The 22,630-nt window shown below is 37.4% G+C and overlaps 1 protein-coding gene across 2 annotated transcripts in view; it reads left to right on the plus strand.

Annotated features, from left to right (window-relative positions):
* Positions 1-21,541: 21,541 nt before the first annotated feature.
* The window catches only part of LOC127639688 (spectrin beta chain, non-erythrocytic 1-like), an 81,368-nt gene continuing 80,279 nt past the window's right edge, over positions 21,542-22,630 (plus strand). For both annotated transcript variants that reach the window (XM_052121846.1, XM_052121854.1), the window contains exon 1: positions 21,542-22,133. In XM_052121846.1, coding sequence (XP_051977806.1) covers positions 22,028-22,133 — 106 coding nt within the window. In that variant the 5' untranslated portion in view covers positions 21,542-22,027. The remainder of the gene's footprint in view (positions 22,134-22,630) is intronic.

Here is a 22,630-nt window from a genome sequence, read left to right on the forward strand (position 1 = left end):
GTTACCATAGTTCAAAGCAATTGTCAGCAAGAATATGTATTATATAAACTGGATTTAAATGCATTCTGTACATTTTAGAATGTTAGATCAGTGAAGTACTGTGACTGTGTAAAATGTTCCTGGATTAAGATGAAATGTTTTAGTATTAGAGTAATGCAAATCTGATGGTCTTTTGGAAACCTTTCAAAGAAAAGTCTGCTTTAACTCTGTGTGGAAGTTCAGAAGGTCACGATGAGGGGCCTTTTCTGACCAATGTTGATGCCTGGCCTTTAATTTATGACGGTGAAGAAATCTAGGGTTAAAAGGTTGGGTTCTTCCCATATTCAAATGTTTCTGCAGTTCTTCTGCATGTATAATTCTTCATTCTTGTTCCTTTTAGAGCTGATAGTACTCAGAGGGTCCAGTCCTCACCCCTGAAGATATGTTACTCTTTTGCAACGAGAAGATTAAGGGGGTTACGTCAAAAGTGAAGTCTCAAGGACAAGTTCGATAAGTGGGAGGAAAAATTTATCATTTTAGGCGGTATCAGAGAGTACTATCAGGTGCTTATTTTTATCTGCATTGCAAGAGTTTGAAGAACATGCAGATGAAATCTGTCCCCCTGATCCTGCCGAATAATGACTGTAATTTGTGTCTATGATGACCAGTTGTGGTTAGGCATGGTTGAGGACATCAGTGAGGAAAACTGAGATGTTTTTGTAAAATTCTTCCACCCACCTATACCAAGAACATCATTCAAAATATCTACAATGTTAACAGTAAACTGGCCCCTGCAGAGTGGACTACTGTCACCGGACATTCCCACAATCTTGCAGCATCTAATCAAACGTGTTGCATGTAATTGTGATATGTCAATCATAAACATAATTACTATAAAATACTGTTCATTTTTATTATTTGTTATACTTATACATCTGTTCATTTCTCAAAATGCACGAATAAAGTAAGCTTTTCCCCAGATTTCTACTAGCCCTAGCTCTGCAACCAGTGTAATCTCAAGAGAAAGTTTTTGTAGCAGAATGCTACCATAGAGGACTTATATCTGTGAAATTTTCAGGTTCCTGTCTGGTCCCATATATAATCACCAGAGATAATCAAACTGAAAGTGAGGTGAAATGTTACAAAAATGTCACTTCCTTGCCCCCATAAAAAAAAAAAAAAAAGATGTCTCAAAACTGAAATTGTCTCCATGCCTGCTATACTTACCTCGGTACCCCCTAAAAATTTGGAACGGAGACTCAAACCCTTCCCATTATAAATTGACCCTAAAAGTGGAACTTTCAGTGATCATGATCATTACATTAGGACTCAAAGTTCTAAGTCTAAGGAAAAAGTATATGGAAAATGTTTATATATGTACACTGTAATGTGCTTTTTTTTTTTTTTTCAAAGAGCTAGGACCATCATGAGCTGAGATATTGAGATTTCCGTAAACATCTGTATAACCAACATTTCTCGTGCGCCATGACACAAAGATGGCCGTCATGTTAAAACCAAGTAAAATAAAAATAATAAACTGGTGGTTTTGCAATACCAATACATAGAGGTAATTGCTCAAAAACAAAATTAGGAAAATTAAAAATGGTCAAGCAACCAACTTTACAATTATTGGACCATTTCAGATGGACTGACCCATATATTCAAACAACCTATATATATATATAAGTGGTAGATTCTGGACCACAAATTTAAGTCTGGGGCGATTCGCTTATTTCCATGGTACCAGCGACTTCTCTGATTGGTGAATAAATGTCACTTCAGGATGACTCGGGATTACTTTCACATGCATTATTTACACAGAGCAGTTGCTTCATCTAATGAAAAGGAAAAGGGGTTTGTTGTGCATTTCAAATTATATCGACCACAATGTGGTCAATGAAGTGACTCTTCTTGCTCTCCCTTTCTACCTTTTATTTGCTGAAAATTAAAAAGTTACCGTTAACAATGACACAATAATTTGACTAAATAAATAATGATACAGATATCTTGACTTTGATTCCTAATCGATACTTTTTTCGATACCAATTTTAGGAAATCCGTTTTAACAAGATTACAAACATTACACATTACCTAAAAAAAATTTTGTTTTTTATTTTTTCAGTTTGTTTACTTAAATTACAGACTCAAAGACTCATCTCCTGAGCCTTCTGGTCTCCAGGGTCAGCAGGGGCAGAGGCTATAACATTAATAAGTACGGTTTAACAAGATAACTAGTTTAATGTACGTTAAACTTGATCATTTACTGTTAACCTTAAAGCATTTTTAGCATCGATTTAGCTAGCAATCTATAGCCATTCATCCAAACAATATCTAATGTTACGTAGGTCCCAGTTTATAGGACTGTCACCGCGCACAGAAACGTTAATTTAACAAGTACATAAGCATGTACCACTACAATTTAACCAATTTTGTTTGTTGGTTTGTTTGCTAAAAGTTAACCTTACCTGTCGGAGTCCTAGTCATAGCACCGCTGCATTCATCAGTAGTTTTGAAGGAGGCTCTGTGGCAGAAGGATGATGAGAGGATGACTGCACCGGCTCGGTCTTCTTGCAGTCGGAGACAGAGTACAGAGTAACTTTCTGCTCTTAAGTTTATTCCGTGCACTCTCAAGTGCTTCATCAGATTTGTCATGTTGCTGGTCTTGGCAGCAATTATCTTGTTGCAAATATTGCATCGCGTGCTGTTGGCATCGAGCCTGGTGAAATGTAGCCACACTTTTGATCTTTTCCACATATTTTCCATCTATGGGGGTTCGGACGCATACACAGTACAGCCTCACGTGTTAGCCACGTCTCTGGGCGTAACCGGCGTAAACTAGTGTTTTTCCTTGATGCCTAAACACAGCCAATCACCGGCATTTTAGATTTGGGCACGTCTCGCATGCTACATTTACATATATGCATTTGGCAGACGCTTTTATCCAAAGCGACTTACAGAGCCCTTATTACAGGGACAATCCCCCGGAGCAACCTGGAGTTAAGTGCCTTGCTCAAGGACACAATGGTGGTGACTGTGGGGATCGAACCAGTGACCTACTGATTACCAGTTATGTGGTTTAGACCACTACACCACCACCACTCCATGCTACATGCTTCTCACTGACGTTGACGAGATTAACCTCTTAGGTATCGAAATTTGGTACAGAACGACAAGACATTTTTTGATACTCTATTGTTTAGAGGCAATTCGGTCGGTGCCTAAAATGTATCGAACTCGATACCAGCCCTAACCCATTACTGTTGTATAATAATGAATATTGTGGTGTGATATTGCAGTTTACGAATAAACTCAAATAATCATAAACGTTTTTTCTTCAGAAGAATATGGTGCTTTACTCATGCATAAACTCATGCTTTCAATAAGGTGAAATTATTAGAATTTTCAAACAATCTGTACTGTTTGAGCTTTGTAGTTTTCTCGCCCTGTGGATGGCGTTAAACCACATTTGAGCAAAGAACTGTCTCCCTAACATCATGTTTGTGCTCTCTTTAATATGAAGTGCTTGTATTGTATTGCTTACTTGTAAATTGCTGTACAATGGAACAGCAGTGCTCGGCCGTACTTCAAGCCTTATATTGTATGTATTTAAACTTATTGGAGCTCATTACAGAGGTTATTTTAATACTTTTAATAAATGTTGTTATATTTGTTGGGGTGGGGGTCCGAAAACAGTTTGAGGACGTGAAAGGGTTCCTTTGTTAAAAACAGTTTGAGAAAACCTTGGTCCCATCCTTCGTACGTTGCTTAATACATGATACTTAGATGATATGGCTTATTCCAGATATTCTAATCGTGAAAATTCCTCTCTAGCTAATTCTGTTCTTCAAACGCATGAGCAGATTTGAAGAACTGAATTGAGTTGTCTGAGATAATTGTGCGTTCTTGTGTTTGCTGACAAGGGCACATGCCAGTACTCAAAACCATAATCAGCAATGCAGTTATTGGTTGGCGATACAACAGACCAATGCAATGATGTCATAATCTTTAGTAGACATTTCTTGATATACACTTATGTAAGAGATTTAATATGTATATAACATAGTCAATAACTATATACATAAAAAATATATAGGCCTGTAAAGTAGGTACATTTATACTACAAAATATCTCTGTATGAATGAAATAATAGAGAGCCATAAAATAATTTTAACCCCTGCCAAGCAGAAAGTAATCTTTCAATGTAACAACCCAGGATCAGGTAAAAATGTCAACAATGAAATCCAGCTCTCTAATCAGCATATGAAGAACAGGCCCCTGGTCTACAATATTCTTTTGTACTTGTTGACTTATTGGCCCCAAACATGGTGTTGATGCTTTTGAAATGAGCCAAATTAGTTTTGCCCAGTTGTTTTGCAGTCATGCATGGATGCTGGTCATATATAGTGTCGATGTATGAACTGTAGAAATGGAATGTTAACTAATCAGCTTTATTGATCAACTCAGATTATCACACCATTGATCCACTAAAACCAGAATTGCATAAGAGGAACTGCTGTGTACTTTCATGATGTGTGTGTGTGTGTGAGTGCATAAAGTAGAGGAAAGTTAGAAAGTGTTTAGTGTTTACTAGTTTTATCTTTTGCCTCACTTTGCTAAAAAAAAAAATTGTGTATTAGTGTTGTCACAATACCAAAATTTCAGTAGTCGGTACAGATACCAGTGACATTTCACGGTTCTCGATATATTGATACCACAGTAAAAATATGCTAATATGGTAATGTGCTATTGAACACACTCCTTTAGCCTGTTTAAAAAGTTACAATTCAATGTATAGTAAATCATAATTTAAAACAAATGTATGTGTCACTCAAGCGTTTTCAATGAAGTATGCATTGCCTAAGTGTTTTTAAGTAGGGCCTTACTGAAATCAGTTTTATTCTTTCAAAACAAATCTTGTGTTTTCCATTAAAAAAAATATATATATTTAATTCCATATTTTTTACTTTCATTTCATCATCAAAATAGTGTCTAATCAAATTAATTCCATAACATTAAACAAATGAATATAGAATAAATACTTTTCAACTTACCATTGCAATTATTTTAAGAAACTTTTCAGTACAACAGCACACTTACTTGTGATATATTGCTTTATTATTATTATAAATGCAGTTAATATTACAATTTGTTATATTGTACTGTTGTAAAATATTTCTGTCACAATTCTTCCATTTCAAGCATCTAGCTTTTTTTTTGACGTGTGTCTTTGACTGAAGCTGTCCGGATAAGCCCTTGGGATAAACCATTCACTAAATGGCCCAGTGTGATCATTAAAGTGCAAATGCTGTGATTTCATTATATAAATATAGTTTGCATGTGCTGTGTGCTTAAAAGTGGAGGAGTGCTCTGAGTCTGCTCTGTCCTCCCAGCATACATCCAGACAGTGTTATGAACACTAGCTACATTCTAATCAAAATAAGTGATTTAGGAGAGGAGGATAAACAGGGATGAAATAGAGGCAATTGCTGTGACAATGGGGTGCCAATAAGTAAGACCATCAAGGGGAGAACAACAGACACACACACATAATGCCCAGGAGGCATATGGCCTCTTAGATTTCTTTTATTAAACGGGTGCCTCCAAAAACATATCAACCAGCTGAGACACACAGAAAGAAAAATTTGAGTAATTAGGGCAGGGCTATAAAGAAATCATTTTCCTAATGAGGAATAAAGGCCTCATTGGAGGTCTTGCATTTGTACTGTATTTATGGAGCTCTGAGGTCAGTTTGTGTGTGCAGATATGATGTAAACAGATGTGACATTCTTTATTGGAATGTTCTGATCTAACACTATAAATTATTTAATCTGCATGATTCCAGACTTAAACTTTGACTTAAATGGTTGCAAGTACAACAATTTGTAACATCAGTAATTTTGCATCTTGTAGCCATTAGCAACAGACAAGAAAACTACTTGACTGAACTAACCTCAACATTTTAAACCGATTACTTGGCTTAACACAGCACTTCTACATGTGTCATCTTCAGTTTTAATGTACAAAAATATCTGATGTGGAAAATGGCGACGTGATTTTCAGGTAAAGTGTTACCATCCATGAGGAGCTGCACAATGCTCACATTATTATCCAAGGAATAAACAAAGTGAACTAAGTCTGAAAAGAAAACTTATCAAGCTAATTTTACTTTTAACCTGGTGTTTTAATTGATAACGCATTTGCACTGTTCATTTCCTGTTTGTATTTTGAAATTTAATGCAAATGCTGGTTTTGTTTGTTAAGAGCATTCAGCATAGAATAGAGGTAACTTGAAGTACTATGATTTACTGCTAAAAACCAAACATCACAAAGGTACAACAAATGCTTGTTGTTTTTTTATTTACTTATGTACTGTATTTATTTATATTGTGTAGAAATCAGAAGTAGTCTCCCAAACGCATCTGGAATTTATTTTGGCATGTTCATTAGTCACCTGTGAACGTTTACCCAATCCTTCCACTCAAATCAGTAGATTTAACTCAACGTTTAAGACATATAAAACAGTGGTCCCTAATAATCAAATTCTGAGGTGAAAAGATTATTTTATTTCATAAATTTTAAGTTTGTTTGAAAACATATATGGAGATTATATGAATTGTAAGGTCATGAGAGCAATGGAGAAATCAGGCTAGCATTTTATTATGCAAAGTCTTCATGTATGTACAAATGCATTTCTTTAGAAACAAATGTACATTTTTTGATGTATGGCACTGTCATCTACTATTATTTAATAAGATGCATGTACCATTGTTTGTTGTATTTTTGCATTTTTTAAATAAAAATAAGTAGTCAGACTCCGAACTGCTGCTTACAGGAAGGCATTCTTCCCCTTAAAAGCACAAATGCATACTTTCATTCAGTCGAATAACATGTAACCATTTTCTTTTTTTTATCATCCCAGGAAAATCATTAGAAACTGTGGTAAGGTCATACATACAACAAAAGCAACAATAATTATGCCCTGTGGTCAATGCCATTAATAAAAGATAAAACATAAGTTTCAATACACAACAATGCTCAACAGAGCTAAACAGGTTTATTGCTGCATGCAACATGGACATACTGCGTGATCAGTGATGTCTGATTCCTTATCCAATTATTCTTGGCTGTCAATCAGTCAAACATATTTACAATTCAGTCTCAAACTCAAGAGTTATTAATTTGAATCGATTATTGGTTTTGAACCTATTGGTAGTTTTGCATACAGCCAGTCACAGTAGTGAGGACAGCACAGATGTGTGTGTGTTCTGTTTTTCTCTCTTCTTACTGATGATGCTTATAGTTACAGTTATAGTCACACCATTGGTCTGTTCTGAATGGGTGTCTTAGCAGAGGATATCCATCTGTAGGATAGATGCCCGAACAAAGGCCTGAGCGTGTGTGTGTGTGTCTTGGTCAGTCTGGACCCTGCAGGCATACTCCTTAGACATGAGTCACACTTATACACACACACACACACATGCCCTTAAAACTTTATTGATTTCCTCTCATTCTTTGTCATCTTGTCTGTAGTAGCAGGAGTCAGACGGCCAAATCTCTGTGTACATATGTGTCAGTCTTGTATGATTTCATGTGTGCACAGAAGTGAGGGAAATTAAAAACATTTATTGGTTTTGTTGCATTTTGTAGATACCTTCAGTTAGGGCACTGTTTGTGTGTTCACTTCCTCACTACATAATTTCCTCCTCACAATTTTTTTTTTATTGAAGAGGGCCTTGTGTGTAGGGTGATCTTTAAAAATGGTTTGTCTACATAGGATGGGGTTGTCGCTGCCTTTTTGATTTGCAGTGTTACAGCGCCCCCACCCCAGCACCAACCAACCAGATCAGAGATTGGGATTACTGTTATTTAGAGTGATTTAACACTCCCTAGTATGCTAAATGCATTTAATTTAAGATATTTAATGGAGGGGATGGTAAAAGACATTTGGAGGGAGGGACCCACTTTGTGTTTTGAAGGGTTGCACCTGAGTCCCTCTCCAGAGTTTGTGTGTGTGTGTGTGTGTGTGTGTGTGTACATGCACAGAATATGTTCATAAGGGTTAATTTGCACAATTAGGCAAACACATGGTTGACTGAACCACCTTTTCCATCGTGGGATTAGGGACCATTTCTAAGACCCTTCCGACTTTGCTGGTATTCATTGTTGTACATTGTTCACTTAATTTCTACATGACCTATGCTCTTCCCATTTCTTACATAAATTAAACCAGTATTTGTCATTTAATATCTGCAAACATGTGAATTTTCCAATCAACATTTTTTCGTATGATGATGATAATTGTAACTGAGAGAGCCACATGATATTTTTTCTGAAGAAGTATTTCTATTAGGCATAAAGTAGTTTATAATTTGTTAATCTCAATGGACGGCATTTGTGGCACAATGTTTATTACCACAAAAATGTATTTCAACCCGTCGCTAATTTTTCCATTCCAGTTTGGAATGCGTAGGACGAATCTCAGTTGCCTTCGCGTCTGAGACCGTTAATCCGCGCATCTTATCACATGGCTTGTTGAGTGCGTTACCGTGGAGATATAGCACGTGTGGAGGCTTCAAGCTGACCTCTGCGGCATCCACGCACAACTTGCCACGCGCTCCGCTGAGAGTGAACCACGTTATAGCGACCACAAGGAGGTTACCCCTCTACCCTCCCTAGCAACCGGGCCAATTTGGTTGCTTAGAAGTACTGGCTTGAGTCATTCAGCACACCCTGGATTCAAACTCGTGACACCAGGGGTGCCAGTCAGTGTCTTTACTCGCTGAGCTACCCAGGCCTCCTGTCCCTCCTTTTCTTTAAAAAAAAGTGAGATACTTACAGTGGAAGTACATTTTTGACCATTAAAATACTCACTGTATAGCCAAGACATAAAGGATATGCATGTTTTTAGTGTGATTAAACCATTTACAGTTTGTGTAAAGTTATAGCCAATTTTACAACTTCATTACCATAAGGATGTAATGTCAACAAATTCTAAAATGACAATTTAATGACAATATAAACAACTTTACAGCTCAAGTAATACACACGTTTTCACAGAGGAATTAATGTGTGTTTTATAAAATTATAAGCTTCACATTTCTGCCTTTTAAACTCTCAAAAAATGGGCAGCATTCACTTCCATTGTAAGTGCCTCACTGTAACCCAGATTAATATTTTTAAGAAATGGAGGAACAAGTCAAAATACATTTTTGTTATAATTAACATTTATGCTACAAATGCTGTCTATTGAGCTCAACTTGTGCTGAACCGAGAATATTCCTTTTAAGATGAATATTTTTCTGTTGGACACAATTCTCTGATAAAGACATGAACGCACATCAGAATATGCAAATATTATTATAAAGTTTAAAGATGCTCCACAATATTATTTATTGTCAGAAATTGCATCGACTACCTTTCATGATTGTAACAAATCATCTTGACTGAAAGTCCAGTCTGATGCAGAATAATGTATAAAACTCCTTTTAATTGAAACACTGTGATTGACACATGTAGGCCTCGCATCCGTCACTGGCATTATGCCGTGACTGTGACTCCCACCACTGGGAGCAGAGCAAACCAAAATGCTGATGATAGGAACAGACCTGAAGTTGCAGTGCTAATATGTGACTGAAGATGTGTATGTGAATGTGTTCAGGCCAGAAGAAATGTGTTGCAATTGTAAAGGGACGCTCGTTGAGTGTGTGGGTGTAATCCAGGATTACCACACTATGTCCAGTCTCTATTTTCAGCACTTCCTTAATCGACACACTAATGGGATTGGTAACAGCCCTCCTTCTCTCTTTGTTTGGGTTGAAATTCCTCAGAAATATGGTTTTATCTCTCTCTCTCTCTCTCTCTCTCTCTCTCTCTCTGCCTAATGCGCAAAAACTAGCACGCGTGCACACACACACACACAGCAATCTCAAAGCATATAATGATGAAACACACACGCATACACTCTCTCTAAAACGTTATTAACCATGCTGTGAGTTTACTGTAAGAAGTGCTTAAAGGAATAGTATACATCCCAGATATGTATGACTTTATTTTCTGCAGAACAAAAACAAAGATTTTTGGAAGAACGTCTCTGCTCTGTAGGTCCTTATAATGGAAGTGAATGTTGACCACAAAGCACATAAAGGCAGCATAAAAGTAATCCATAAGACTCCAGTGGTTATATCCATATATCTTCAAAAGTGATAATATGATTGAGGGTGAGAAACAGATCCTTTTTTTTTTATCTAAATCTCCATCTTTGACCAGCTCCTACCATTATGTGGCTGAATTTAAAAGTAAAAGTCACTTCCACTCCAGAATGTTGAAGTGAAAGTGTAGATTTACAGAAAATAAGGACTTAAATATTTATGTTTCTCATCATATCACTTCAGAAAATATGGATTTAACCACTGGAGTTTTTTATGCTTTTTACATTTCTGTTGCCTTTGTGTCCCTTTTGGATATTTTGGTCACATTCACTTGCATTGTAAGGTCCTACAGAGTGGATATATTCTTCTAAAAATCTTAATTTTGTGTTCTACTGAAGAAAGTCATACACATTAAGGATGTGCACTAGTAATCGAGTACTCATTCTGCACCAGCTAATTGAGTATTAAAAGCACCTCCTCGAATATCACAAAATTAATTTTCCACTCCGCATATGGCTGCCATGAACACCACTGAATTACACAGTTTTCCCTCTGAATCTCACTGAGGTTGTGTCGTAGAGGTGTTGGATGAGAGAAGAAGATACAATGGCATCTGTGCTTCTAAAGCAGTGTTTCTCAACCTCTGTGCAGTGCCATGGAAAGTTATAAAATTCCACAAAATAAATAAATACATAAATAAATGAAAAAAAAAATAAATACTTTGCTGTGGCATTGCAAGAACAAAACTACAAATGTTTTTTAAAAAACAATTGCATTACCCAGTTAGCACTCTTTGCCACCTGTGACCTCATTATACAGCATATCATTTCAAATGTCAAACATTATGAGTAAACACGCTACTTAGACAGACAGAAAGCATGGACAAGGAAAGCTATCGTTGACGCTTATGTGTGATAGTGGTATGCAGTTTGTTTTTTTTTGTTTTTCTTAGTAAAAAGTGTGCCGTGGCAGAAAAAAGGTTGGGAAACACTGTTCTAAAGCAAAGCCAAGTTATACTGCAGTGCTTGTAATATTTTGGTTCTTATTGAATTGTACTCTATTTGTATTCGGGTCTTGTTGGAGTCATGCAAACCATCGGATGAGGATCTGCTTTTATGGGGGAAAGATACAAGGAACTCTTAGTCTTATCAGACCAGTATGTGTGTGTGCACGTTAGTGTTGTCAAAAGTACCGGTACTTCGGTACCAAGTTGATACTAAAATAAAAACTATACCAGTGTTTCCACTGTACCGGTAGTGCCGAGCACCGACTCTATCCAGTACTAGTATAATTGACACACAACATCTTTAAAATGCTCACAGGCTTATATTGAATGCATGCTCTGTTATTCCTTTTATACTGAAATGGACAATTAATCAGTAAACCTAGTGTGATTTATTAAATTCTTAGTGTGGATGAGCTGCATACATTAAATTGGCAGAATTATTTTGGGAACACAAGGGAATTTATTATGATTATTATTATTATTATTATTATTATTATTATTATCTTAAAATGTATAATTGTTTTAAGTTCTTAATTTGTAGATTATTAGTAATTTTTTACCTGTTGTCATTGACGGATGCTTGCGTGATTTCAGATAGGGCTGTGGGAGATGGTGTTTGGATTTGGGGAGGTAATTTTATAAAATAGTTTTTGATCACTGTTATTTTAATTACTTTTTTGTTTAACTTTGTTTTAAATTTAAAATGTCTTTCTAATTTTTTTGTGTTTCATAAATGAATTACATTTTACAGCAAAATCAATGAGCAAAAATATTCACTGAACCTCGGCAGGCGATTTGAGGATATGAATATATAATTTTAAGACTATTATCAATAAAATAATGATTAGCATTAACATGTTGCTAAGATGGCTTTTTTGGAGTTAAGTGTTGCCATAGAAACAGAATTTCTCATTCCTAGAATGTGAACAGCTTTGAGTTGAATCTCTGTAATCTAGTATAACAATAATTTCTAAAGGATGGGAATGCTTTGGTGTTAAATTTAACACACACACACACACACACACACACACACACACACACATATATGTGTGTATGTGTGTTCAGATTCAGCGTCTTTAATACAGCTCAAGGCTTCATTGTTAATAGGATAAGGTCTAGTTAGAACTATCGACGGAGGATTGCGCTGCTTTATTGTAGTAAAAAGTTTGTGCGTGTGTGAGTTTGTATATGAGGGATCGAAAGAGAGAAACTCAGAAAAAGTTAAAATCGCCAATATGCATGTAGCCACATTCCCGTTATAAACCTTAACAAAAAAAAATTAAAAATGAATCCCCTCTGAGATGCAGGAGTGTGCTGACATGACAACGCTGTTTTTCTCTCACGAGTATGTTTGGGCCTTAAGTGTGTATAATGTCTGTGTGTCCACGAGTGTCTGATGGGGGAGCGCAAGTGTGTTGGAGGGGTTGAGGAGGCCGATTGCTCCACCTTTAGTGAGCTGTTGACGCCCCCCTTTACATGGGGCCCCTATGCATTGCATCCTTGCTTATATGGTTCTTGTGTGTGTGCGCGCGCCTGTGTATGTAAGTGTGGGGGAGACGAGGGCGCGCAAGTGCTCTTCAATCGAAATTGAAATAAATGTAGGATATTTCAGACATTTGTTTGACATTCTTAACCGATTTACTTTAACCAATGGCTTTGTTTTAATAGGTTATGTTGTTGTGGTAGCCTGTAGGGCTCTTTGTAATAACTGAAATAATTTGGCGAAGTTTCCTTGAAAAATAATTGCACACCTTAGAGTGTCCATGAACGACCCCTGGTACAGTTATACCATGGGTCTGTTGAATGCTTGAATCTGATTGGTTCACAGACGTACTAATGTGTGCAATTATTTTTCAAGGAAACGCATAACGGTTCCATATAACCTTGGCAAAATATTTCAACAAAAAAACTAATTATGAATTTCAAACAATGCCTAGTCTATTAAAGAGTAAAATACTGAGTCAATTTTTTTATTGTCTAACTCTGGACTTCTTTGGTTTCCAGGGCAGCTGTAGAGTTTCCAGCTACAACCATGAGTACCATATCACCGACTGATTATGACAGTGTCGAGATCCAGCAGCAGTACAATGACATCAACAACCGCTGGGAAATTGCCGCTGAAACAGAGTGGGATAATGAGAACAGTTCTGCGCGCCTGTTCGAGCGTTCCCGCATCAAAGCTCTTGCAGGTCAGATTAATGCACTTCTGCCTCTGTCTGTGCATTGCTTTATACCCGTGAGTGGGGGTTCGGTTTTTGCACCTATGTGCTTTCTGTGCATGTTAAGCTTTGAGTTTGTCTGTGTTTGTGTGTTTATGTCATCTTTACCAGCCAGTCAAGGTTTCAACAGGTTGCATTGTGTGATTGTGTCCAGTAGGAGGAGGCATAAAGCTGCATTACTTATTCACTCCCATCACATAAGGACAAATACACACTATATGTCTTTTACAGTGCACCTGGTAAGCTCATTGCGCCATAGTATAGCTAACATATTAAAATAAAGTGACCAGCCTGCAAGAAAGAGGTATGTACCGTATGTGTGTGTCTATTGCAAATTAAGCACTATAAACATTTTAAATAATGATTTAATTAAAATCTAAAAATGCAAAAAAAGGTTTCTGGAAGGGTTAGGGTAAGGAAAAAATATGAAAACAATAAAAGTCAATGGAATGCCCTTGTAATAATAGTAATTTCAATATATGTGTTTGTCAGCAGATTGGTTTTTGTCAGTGCCTAACACAGGTGGGTGTGTGTGTGTGTGTGTGTGTGTGTGTGTGTGTGTGTGTGTGTGTGTGTGTGTGTGTGTGTGTGTGTGTGAGAATGAGAGAGAAGGTGTTCGAGTGCAGTAAGATAACATCATCTCTTGGCATGCAGAGACTTGACATCTACATTCTTCTAAAGCTATTATTCCAGTGATGACCTCTCTCTCATCTTGCCCCCCAGGGCTTTTTCGTATGGCATATCAATATGAATTGCTGTATCTCTTGTTTTCTCTCTGTTGACAATATATATGTTAAATCCAGTGGTCATCTTTTTTAGTAATCCGTTAGGGTTGTCAAACTGCATCAAATCCAAATCATATCATTGGATGTGTGTCTCTTGATTGTGTGTCTCACATAACAAATTAATGATGATCTAGAGTCATTTAGGATTACTTGTAAATTACATGTTGGCCAATGAATGGTTGAATGAAAGATTAGAGACAGTTGGCAAAATATGTTGAATGGGGTAGCATACGCTACTACAAACAATTCCACCCATCTGTGGGGCACTCTTCCACCATCTCTCTTCTGTGTCAGTCAGTGGAACAAGAAAACAACACAAACTCACTCTTTCCTAGCTACTTATGTGCTTTGCACCAGGATGCGCAGGAATGTTTGTTTCACATCAATTTATGCACCAACTCCATTTGAATGGGCATTTTTAAATGTTATAACAGCTACTCTTTTGGGAATTAAAGACTACAATTTTAATACTGGGAGGGGATTTCAACACAGTAACAGATAATTTTGTAGATAGATCGCATCCGCAATCTGCTGAGTGATTGTAATGTTTGGAATGCCTGCCGTCTGTTGAATCTGACAACAAAAGATATTACTTTTTTCTAATGAACGATGGAGATTCAATTACTCCCTCCATCAAGACTCTATCGGCACATTCATTGACCAGGAAAATACAAAATGGCAATCAATATATCAAAAAGGTTGCCAACCACTGCTGTAGAGCATGACTCTTTCAGAGAGATCAAAAAACCTCATTAATTTCCCTTTTTCTCAAAAAGGATAAAGATCCACTCCAATGTTCTAGTTATAGGCCTATCATCTTAATAAACTCTGACCTGAAAATATGTGATTAGGATTTAGCACTTCGACTTAATGCTTTTATTGACTCACTTATAAAATTGGATCAGACAGGTTTTTTTATAAGGCAGATATGCTACTGATAATATCCGGAGGATCATGCCTATAATTAATAAAACAGATAAATGTCTGACGGTTGCTGTCCTTTCTTTTGGTGCTGTAAAAGCATTTGATCACTTAGAATGGGACTATATATGGTTGGTTTTAAAGAAATTCGGTTTCTGCCCGGCTTTAATTAAGTGTTGTCATGCTTTATGATAGCCCTTCAGCAGTTGTGCAAACAGGAGCTTACAGGTCAACACCATTCTCTTTACAATGCGGAATGTGTCAAGGCTGCCCCTTAAGCCAGCTGTTGTTTGTTCTAGCCCTGGAACCTTGCTCAAGCTGTTTGCCAATCACTGGATATCAAACCAATTTTAATAAATAGAACTTTCATATTTTTTTCAAAAAGACTCAATCTATATAATGCCAAGCTTCTTTTGGCCCCACATCTGTTTTTTTTACCCTGCAGAGAGGGTCTTGTGATCCCAAATTTTGAATTATACTTTTGTGCTTTCCACATGCAGGCCATCCTGGTTTGGCTCGTGGATGCCTTGGAGAGCCATTTAGGAATATTTAGTCAGCCCACAGCACCTACAAGAAGTAACTTTTTCTGTTAAAAATATTTAACCTTATCTGTTAAATGCGATCCTATTATAAGCCACTCTATTTTACTTTTACAAAAACTGCTGCACAAATACATACGCCTCGCTGTACCACTTCTACTGCCTGCTAACCCGTGTGTTTTTCTAAAGGCATTTACACAATGGGGGATCATTTTTATGCCAACGGCCTGCGCACGTTCCAGGATATTAAAACTGCCTTCTCTTTCCAGATCATACATACTACTAATATTTGCAGATTCGGTCTGTTTTTCAGGCATGTAAAATTCCTTTTGATGCATCGTTTCTTTCTCATCCCTTGCTTAGTTGCTTGTCAGTGGGTAGGGTGTTTTGTCTTATTGGTATAGGTCCTGTATTGCTCAGGTGCAAGAGAAAATCCCTGTATTTGCGACATGGGAGAGGGAGCCGTAACTCGACAGTAAACCTATGTTATATGGTTTGGGGCAACACTTTCTCCTCATCCTGGAACCTTGCACATCAGCTAATGCACTTCAAGTTGATCCGCAGGGCCTACACTATTCAGAGATGCCTACTGATCCTTATTGTCATATATGCAACTCCAGGAATGTAGGTACCCAGATGCACGTTCAGGGACGAATCCTGTTATTTCTGTTTTTTTTGGTCAAGTGTAGCCTCTGTGTTATCAGGCGTATTGGGACTCCAAATCATACCCTCACCTGCTCTGTTCTTATTAAATGATTAGTCTCATCTATGGCTCTCTGTTGCACACTGCAAACTGTTTCTTGCCATAACTATCACAGTAAACATCAGGAAAAATAAAAACCCTATTTTTGATAGAACATAAAAGATTATAATACTAAACTTGAACCAGTGTTACACTTTTTAGGTAATCCTATCAAATTATTTTTGATCATTTAAATAGCATGGTTTTTAAATTTTGAAATTTAATTATTCTTTTGAAATCTATTAAGTAAACTTGAAAGTAAGGAAATATTAAATCAAACATCAACTCGTTAGATGTCCGTTGCTGAGTGAAGGGTCATGAAAAATGAGCACGATGTAGATGTACGGTAATCGTATTACACACATTTTAAATTGTAATATAATAAGTCAATTCTTAGTTTTTGCTAAGAATACAATTCCGATTTTTGAGAAGACCTATTCAGACGGGATTAGTTTATACAGGTGAAACTCGAAAAATTTGAATATTGTGAAAAGGTTCAGTATTGTAGGCTCAAAGTGTCACACTCTAATCAGCTAAACACCTGCAAAGGGTTCCTGAGCCTTTAAATGGTCTCTCAGTCTGGTTCAGTTGAATTCACAATCATGGGGAAGACTGCTGACCTGACAGTTGTGCAGAAAACCATCATTGACACCCTCCACAAGGAGGGAAAGCCTCAAAAGGTAATTGCAAAAGAAGTTGGATGTTCTCAAAGTGCTGTATCAAAGCACATTAATAGAAAGTTAAGTGGAAGGGAAAAGTGTGGAAGAAAAAGGTGCACAAGCAGCAGGGATGACCGTAGCCTGGAGAGGATTGTCAGGAAAAGGCCATTCAAATGTGTGGGGAGCTTCACAAGGAGTGGACTGAGGCTGGAGTTACTGCATCAAGAGCCACCACACACAGACGGGTCCTGGACATGGGCTTCAAATGTCAAACGTCTTACCTGGGCTAAAGAAAAAAGAACTGGTCTGTTGCTCAGTGGTCCAAAGTCCTCTTTTCTGATGAGAGCAAATTTTGCATCTCATTTGGAAACCAAGGTCCCAGAGTCTGGAGGAAGAATGGAGAGGCACACAATCCAAGATGCTTGAAGTCCAGTGTGAAGTTTCCACAGTCTGTGTTGGTTTGGGGAGCCATGTCATCGGCTGGTGTTGGTCCACTGTGCTTTATTAAGTCCAGAGTCAACGCAGCCGTCTACCGGGACATTTTAGAGCACTTCATGCTTCCTTCAGCAGACAAGCTTTATGGAGATGCTGACTTCATTTCCAGCAGGACTTGGCACCTGCCCACACTGCCAAAAGTACCAAAACCTGGTTCAATGACCATGGTATTACTGTGCTTGATTGGCCAGCAAACTCGCCTGACCTGAACCCCATAGAGAATCTATGGGGCATTGCCAAGAGAAAAGATGAGAGACATGAGACCAAACAATGCAGAAGAGCTGAAGGCCACTATTGAAGCATCTTGGTCTTCCATAACACCTCAGCAGTGCCACAGGCTGATAGCATCCATGCCACACCGCATTGAGGCAGTAATTAATGCAAAAGGGGCCCAAACCAAGTACTGAGTACATATGCATGATTATACTTTTCAGAGGGCCGACATTTCTGTATTTAAAATCCTTTTTTTTATTGATTTCATGTAATATTCTAATTTTCTGAGATTCTGAATTTGGGGTTTTCATAAGCTGTAAGCCATAATCATCAAAATTATATCAAATAAAGGCTTGAAATATCTTACTTTGCTTGTAATGAGTCTATATAATATATTAGTTTCACCTTTTAAGTTGAATTACTGAAATTAATGAACTTTTGCACGATATTCTAATTTTTCAAGTTTCACCTGTATGTGGATTATTGTGCAATTTAAATGTACAATTAAATGTTTTCCAAATAAGGGAATGAATGGTGCATTTGAGTGTCTCATTCAGTTGATCTCCGACCATCTCACAGAGCCACACTGTGGGCCGCACTGAGAGCAGCTCCTGTAGAGGGCATTCATATTAAACCGCTTCTGAGCCATGCTTGAAGTGCTGTGATCTGCGTGCCATCAGGTTCATATCCAACTAAAATATAAACAAGACTTTTATGAATGCAAAGCATTCCAGTTTCACTTTTATATAACAATCGTGTAATGGCAAAAGTTGCTTGTCGTTGTGGGTTCATAGTGATAATGACACGCAGTTACACAGAGAGGAGCCCTTTGTGACACCCTCTTACTCAATTTCTAAAGAGATAATAGATTGAAGAAACACAATCTCAAAGGTTTCTCTTCATATGAAATAATCGAAGAGCCTTAAAGTAACGTTTGAATTGAATTTCTGTTTTATAAATTTTTAAGATTTTCTTAACTTATTTTATTTATTTTTATTGTTATTTCTTGTTCTTAGCTGATTTTAAAATGAATATAATTAATAAATCTTGTATTTTCTTGTCTAATCTTTTTATTTTTTATTTTACTTTGAATTATCATTGTGTTTAAAATGTGCTATATACTGTAAATAAACTTGCCTTGCATTGCCTAAATGCAAAATGGGCCAAGAATAAAGTTGACCACAAAGAGAAACAGTTATACGTTTTTAAAACCTAAAAGGAAATAATGTAAAAGTTAAATATGAACAAATGACTGCTTAAGGTTTATGAAGCACACATACATCTATGACAGAAGTATTACAGTTTGTATTACCATTAATTGTCAGTGTCACAATTATTTGTTTGACCGCTAATCTTCAGCCAAATTTCATAATCGTGGCAGCCCTATTTTTTTGCTTGGGACAATTAGAAGGAACACAAGCAGATAATTTTTATGATTTGAGCAGAGTGAGTGCGAGAAATTATGTATAACTCTTTTCGGAACATTTATTCCAGAGGGACAAAAATTATATTACATAATGTTAAGGGATTGTCAATATTTTTTAATTCAAGAATATAAGATAATAAGATGTCACCAGTTCTGTTATATTTAGCCAGATATTTCAATCAATTTCTTCTACTAATCATAGAAACAGTAAATGCTCATGTTTAATATTCCATACATATTTAATCAGTGTATATTTTCTAATAGGTCAGTCATGTGTGACAGCAGTGTGTAAATCGAGTAGACAAACCAATCTCTGAGATTTTTACAGACATTGTTTATCCAGTGCAAATTGATGGTAAACATTACAGACATCCGCAGTAATAATTATTTTACGGACATATGTCCAGAAAACGAATCCTTTCTGAACAGGGCTTAACAGACAGCATTTATACATGTTAATGATGTTTTCATTTTAAAAACGCTCTCCGTCCACACTAGCGTTTTCAAGCATTTTCCAAAAGTTGCTCATCCACACTGAAACGCATGAAAACACTGAAATCAGGCTAATGCGCATGCGGAAAATCCCTGTTCCACATACGGTCTGAAACGCAATTGTCCTCGTGTTCCGTCACCGGACACCAATTCCACCGAACACCAATTCCGAGTAAACTTCCCTTCGCCTTTCAAGGAACGCAATGTGATGGTTGTACAAAGTAATATTTATTTTTTAACAACGCTATCAAAGTGAGTGTCAAGTACAACAGCGCCGCTATAACACGGGCCGCCATCTTGTTTGTTTTGGTTGGATAGATAGCATGACTGTGTCACTTGACAACAAAATACATCATCATTTTCAGATATATCTGTTTTCACAGTATACACTAAAATGCGAAAACGGTGTTTTCAAATGTATCCACTTTGGAGTGCGTTTTCGAAAGGCTCAGTTTTCACAGAGAAAAACGCAGTCTCAGTGTGGATGGAAGGCCAAAACGGAGTGAAAAATATGCATTTTCACACTTAAACGTATTAGTGTGGACAAGACGGTAGCTCTATTGATTCAATTATAACCATGTATTTAAACATACAGAGTGACCTAAATTTGATGGACGGAGGGATTAAAGCTCATGTCCCACACTGCTGTACTGGAGAGCTTTGACTCTCTCACACCCATGCAGAGTTTAATTTTATCATAGCAAAATGCATTGTTGGCATTGCTTCAATTCCAAGTCTGTGTGATAGCACAGTGAACTCTTTTTTTTTTTTTTCTTTTTCTTTTTTTTTTGTCTTTCATTTACATTTATGTTGTAAGTCTGTGCATTTTTACCAAAGCGACCTGGTGTCATATAAATGTTGTACTTACTACAGTAATATAAAAAAGATGAGATGAAGATTTAAAAAACCATCCTGTGTCATAGACACCAATGCTTGGTGTGTTTGTGTTCATATAATCTCTGCCATAATTTCGAACACGTATGCACACTGACACGCTGATTCACATTTGGCCTAGTGCTTCTGGCCATGATTTGACCTTTGCTCTCTGCTCTTTGATGGTCACTGTTTGTGATGCTTGTTAAGCAGCACAACCTGCAACTGGGCTGGTCTTCATTCAACCACTTCCTCTTGTAAAATCTACACACAAGCACATAAGGAGAAGTGGGTGTGTGCCAATTCCTTTTGCAAAATGTGTGCTAGAAAGAAATAGCTTTCCTGTTCAGGACTTTTCTGACTATTTATTTTCTCAGATAGAATAGACTATGTTTACTGATCCATAAAGAGTCATTACATCAGAGATCAAAGTGCACGATGAGCTCTGTCACTGCAGACGTTGCCAGCCAAGTTAATCGGTGCTGAGGTAGCGCACACACACTTGCACAGGAAGAAAGACTGTATTGGCTTGTTGAGTCTTTCACAAGTACTTCCTTCCTGCCTCAACGTCTTTATCTGTGCACATGTGCTGGAGAGAGAGAGTTTGAGATGATGAATTAAATATAGTGGTCTTCGAAATCAAAATCACTCAAGCTTAATGTTACACCTTATAAAAATGCATGCAAACTTATTTGTATAAAAGCTGACAGAACTCTGTTCTTTTCCTCAAAAAACTCAAAACTTTTCCCCAATGGTTTATTTCTCATCACCTCAAAGATCTGGTCCCCCTTGTCCATTTCTCCTGTGAAACCATCCATCTCCTGAATTCTTATCCACCCCCACTCCACCTTCAGGAATGGTTCAGTCCACACCTCAATATCCTCACCCACCCACCCCCGTCCTGTCCTTCTTTATCTCTGGCTCTGCCTGGGCTTCGCTCCTCCCACACACACACCTTATGCAAATTCAAAAGCTCAGAAACCAAGAGAGAGAACGAGAGTAGGAGGCTTAATTTACTTAGGAAGCCGAGTGCAGCTAGTTTTGCAGCCTTACTCAAACAAGATGTGTGTGTGTACGCAGTGAGTGTGTGAGAGCGATTTAAAGAGTTTTCATCGCCTGCAACCGAGAAGAGGTGAAAGAGGGGAGAACACTTAACCTTTTTCTCCCTTCATCTACACGTGTGATTCTTCTGTTTTTGCCTGAGATTAAGGAAAGGAGGGAATCACTTAAAGGATTTTTTACGGACAAAACAGCATGGCTCTGCTTAGCATTCAATGATGAAACGCTTAGATGCACGTGCACATCTGAAGAGTTTGTTTTGAAGCAAACTTTTTTGCATCTGGGAATGTAAACATTTGGGCTCTTTTTTGTGTTTTATTTGTTTTTCAACCTTCTGTTGTTTGTTTTGTACCATGCTTGAGACTCTTAGCTAACAGAGGCAGAGGTGCTTTCCTCATTTGTTTTGGATGAAAGCTGAGCGTGTGGGTTCATAGTGAAAGTTAGTGAGTTTTACATTAAAAGAGAGGAGGCATGGATTATGATCAGCGGGAACCTGAGCCATGTCTCTCGGCAGCTGCCTTTGTAAACCAGCTGCAATATTCCAACATCCTGGAGGGCCGTTTCAAACAGCTGCAAGGTAAGGCTCTAAATTATCATCAACCTTTGCTTTTTTTCTCCCAAATGCAGATGTAATTCTAAGAAGAGCTCAACCTCTCTGCTATGAGAACTTTGAGAACATGCCGTACTGTATCACATTTTTGTCTTTGGAGCAGTAAAACTTAAGGGTATAAATACCCTTGGAGTCAACAACCTTGATGATGACATTAAGATCTCTAACTTTAAAAGTCTAAACTCAAGGATCAACAGTCATGTCTGATCTTACAGATAATTCATTGAACCCATCTTCAACTTTAAATCTGACTTCTGTCTGACTCTGAAGATTTTAGTTATAGAAGTGAACTACTTTCCATCTGTCTCTTTTTCTCTATGCACCACAGATGGTGCAGATGTGAAAATAGGCCTACAATGATTTATTTTTATTCCTGTGTGAGAGAGAGATGCAGAGACCTGTGCTTGTCTCCAAGAGAGTGGCCTTATTTCAGGTACCACAGGGCTTTTGCCCCTGATCCAAAT

The sequence above is a fragment of the Xyrauchen texanus genome, chromosome 4 (genome assembly GCF_025860055.1).
Source record: "Xyrauchen texanus isolate HMW12.3.18 chromosome 4, RBS_HiC_50CHRs, whole genome shotgun sequence".
NCBI classification, from domain to species: Eukaryota; Metazoa; Chordata; class Actinopteri; order Cypriniformes; family Catostomidae; genus Xyrauchen; species Xyrauchen texanus.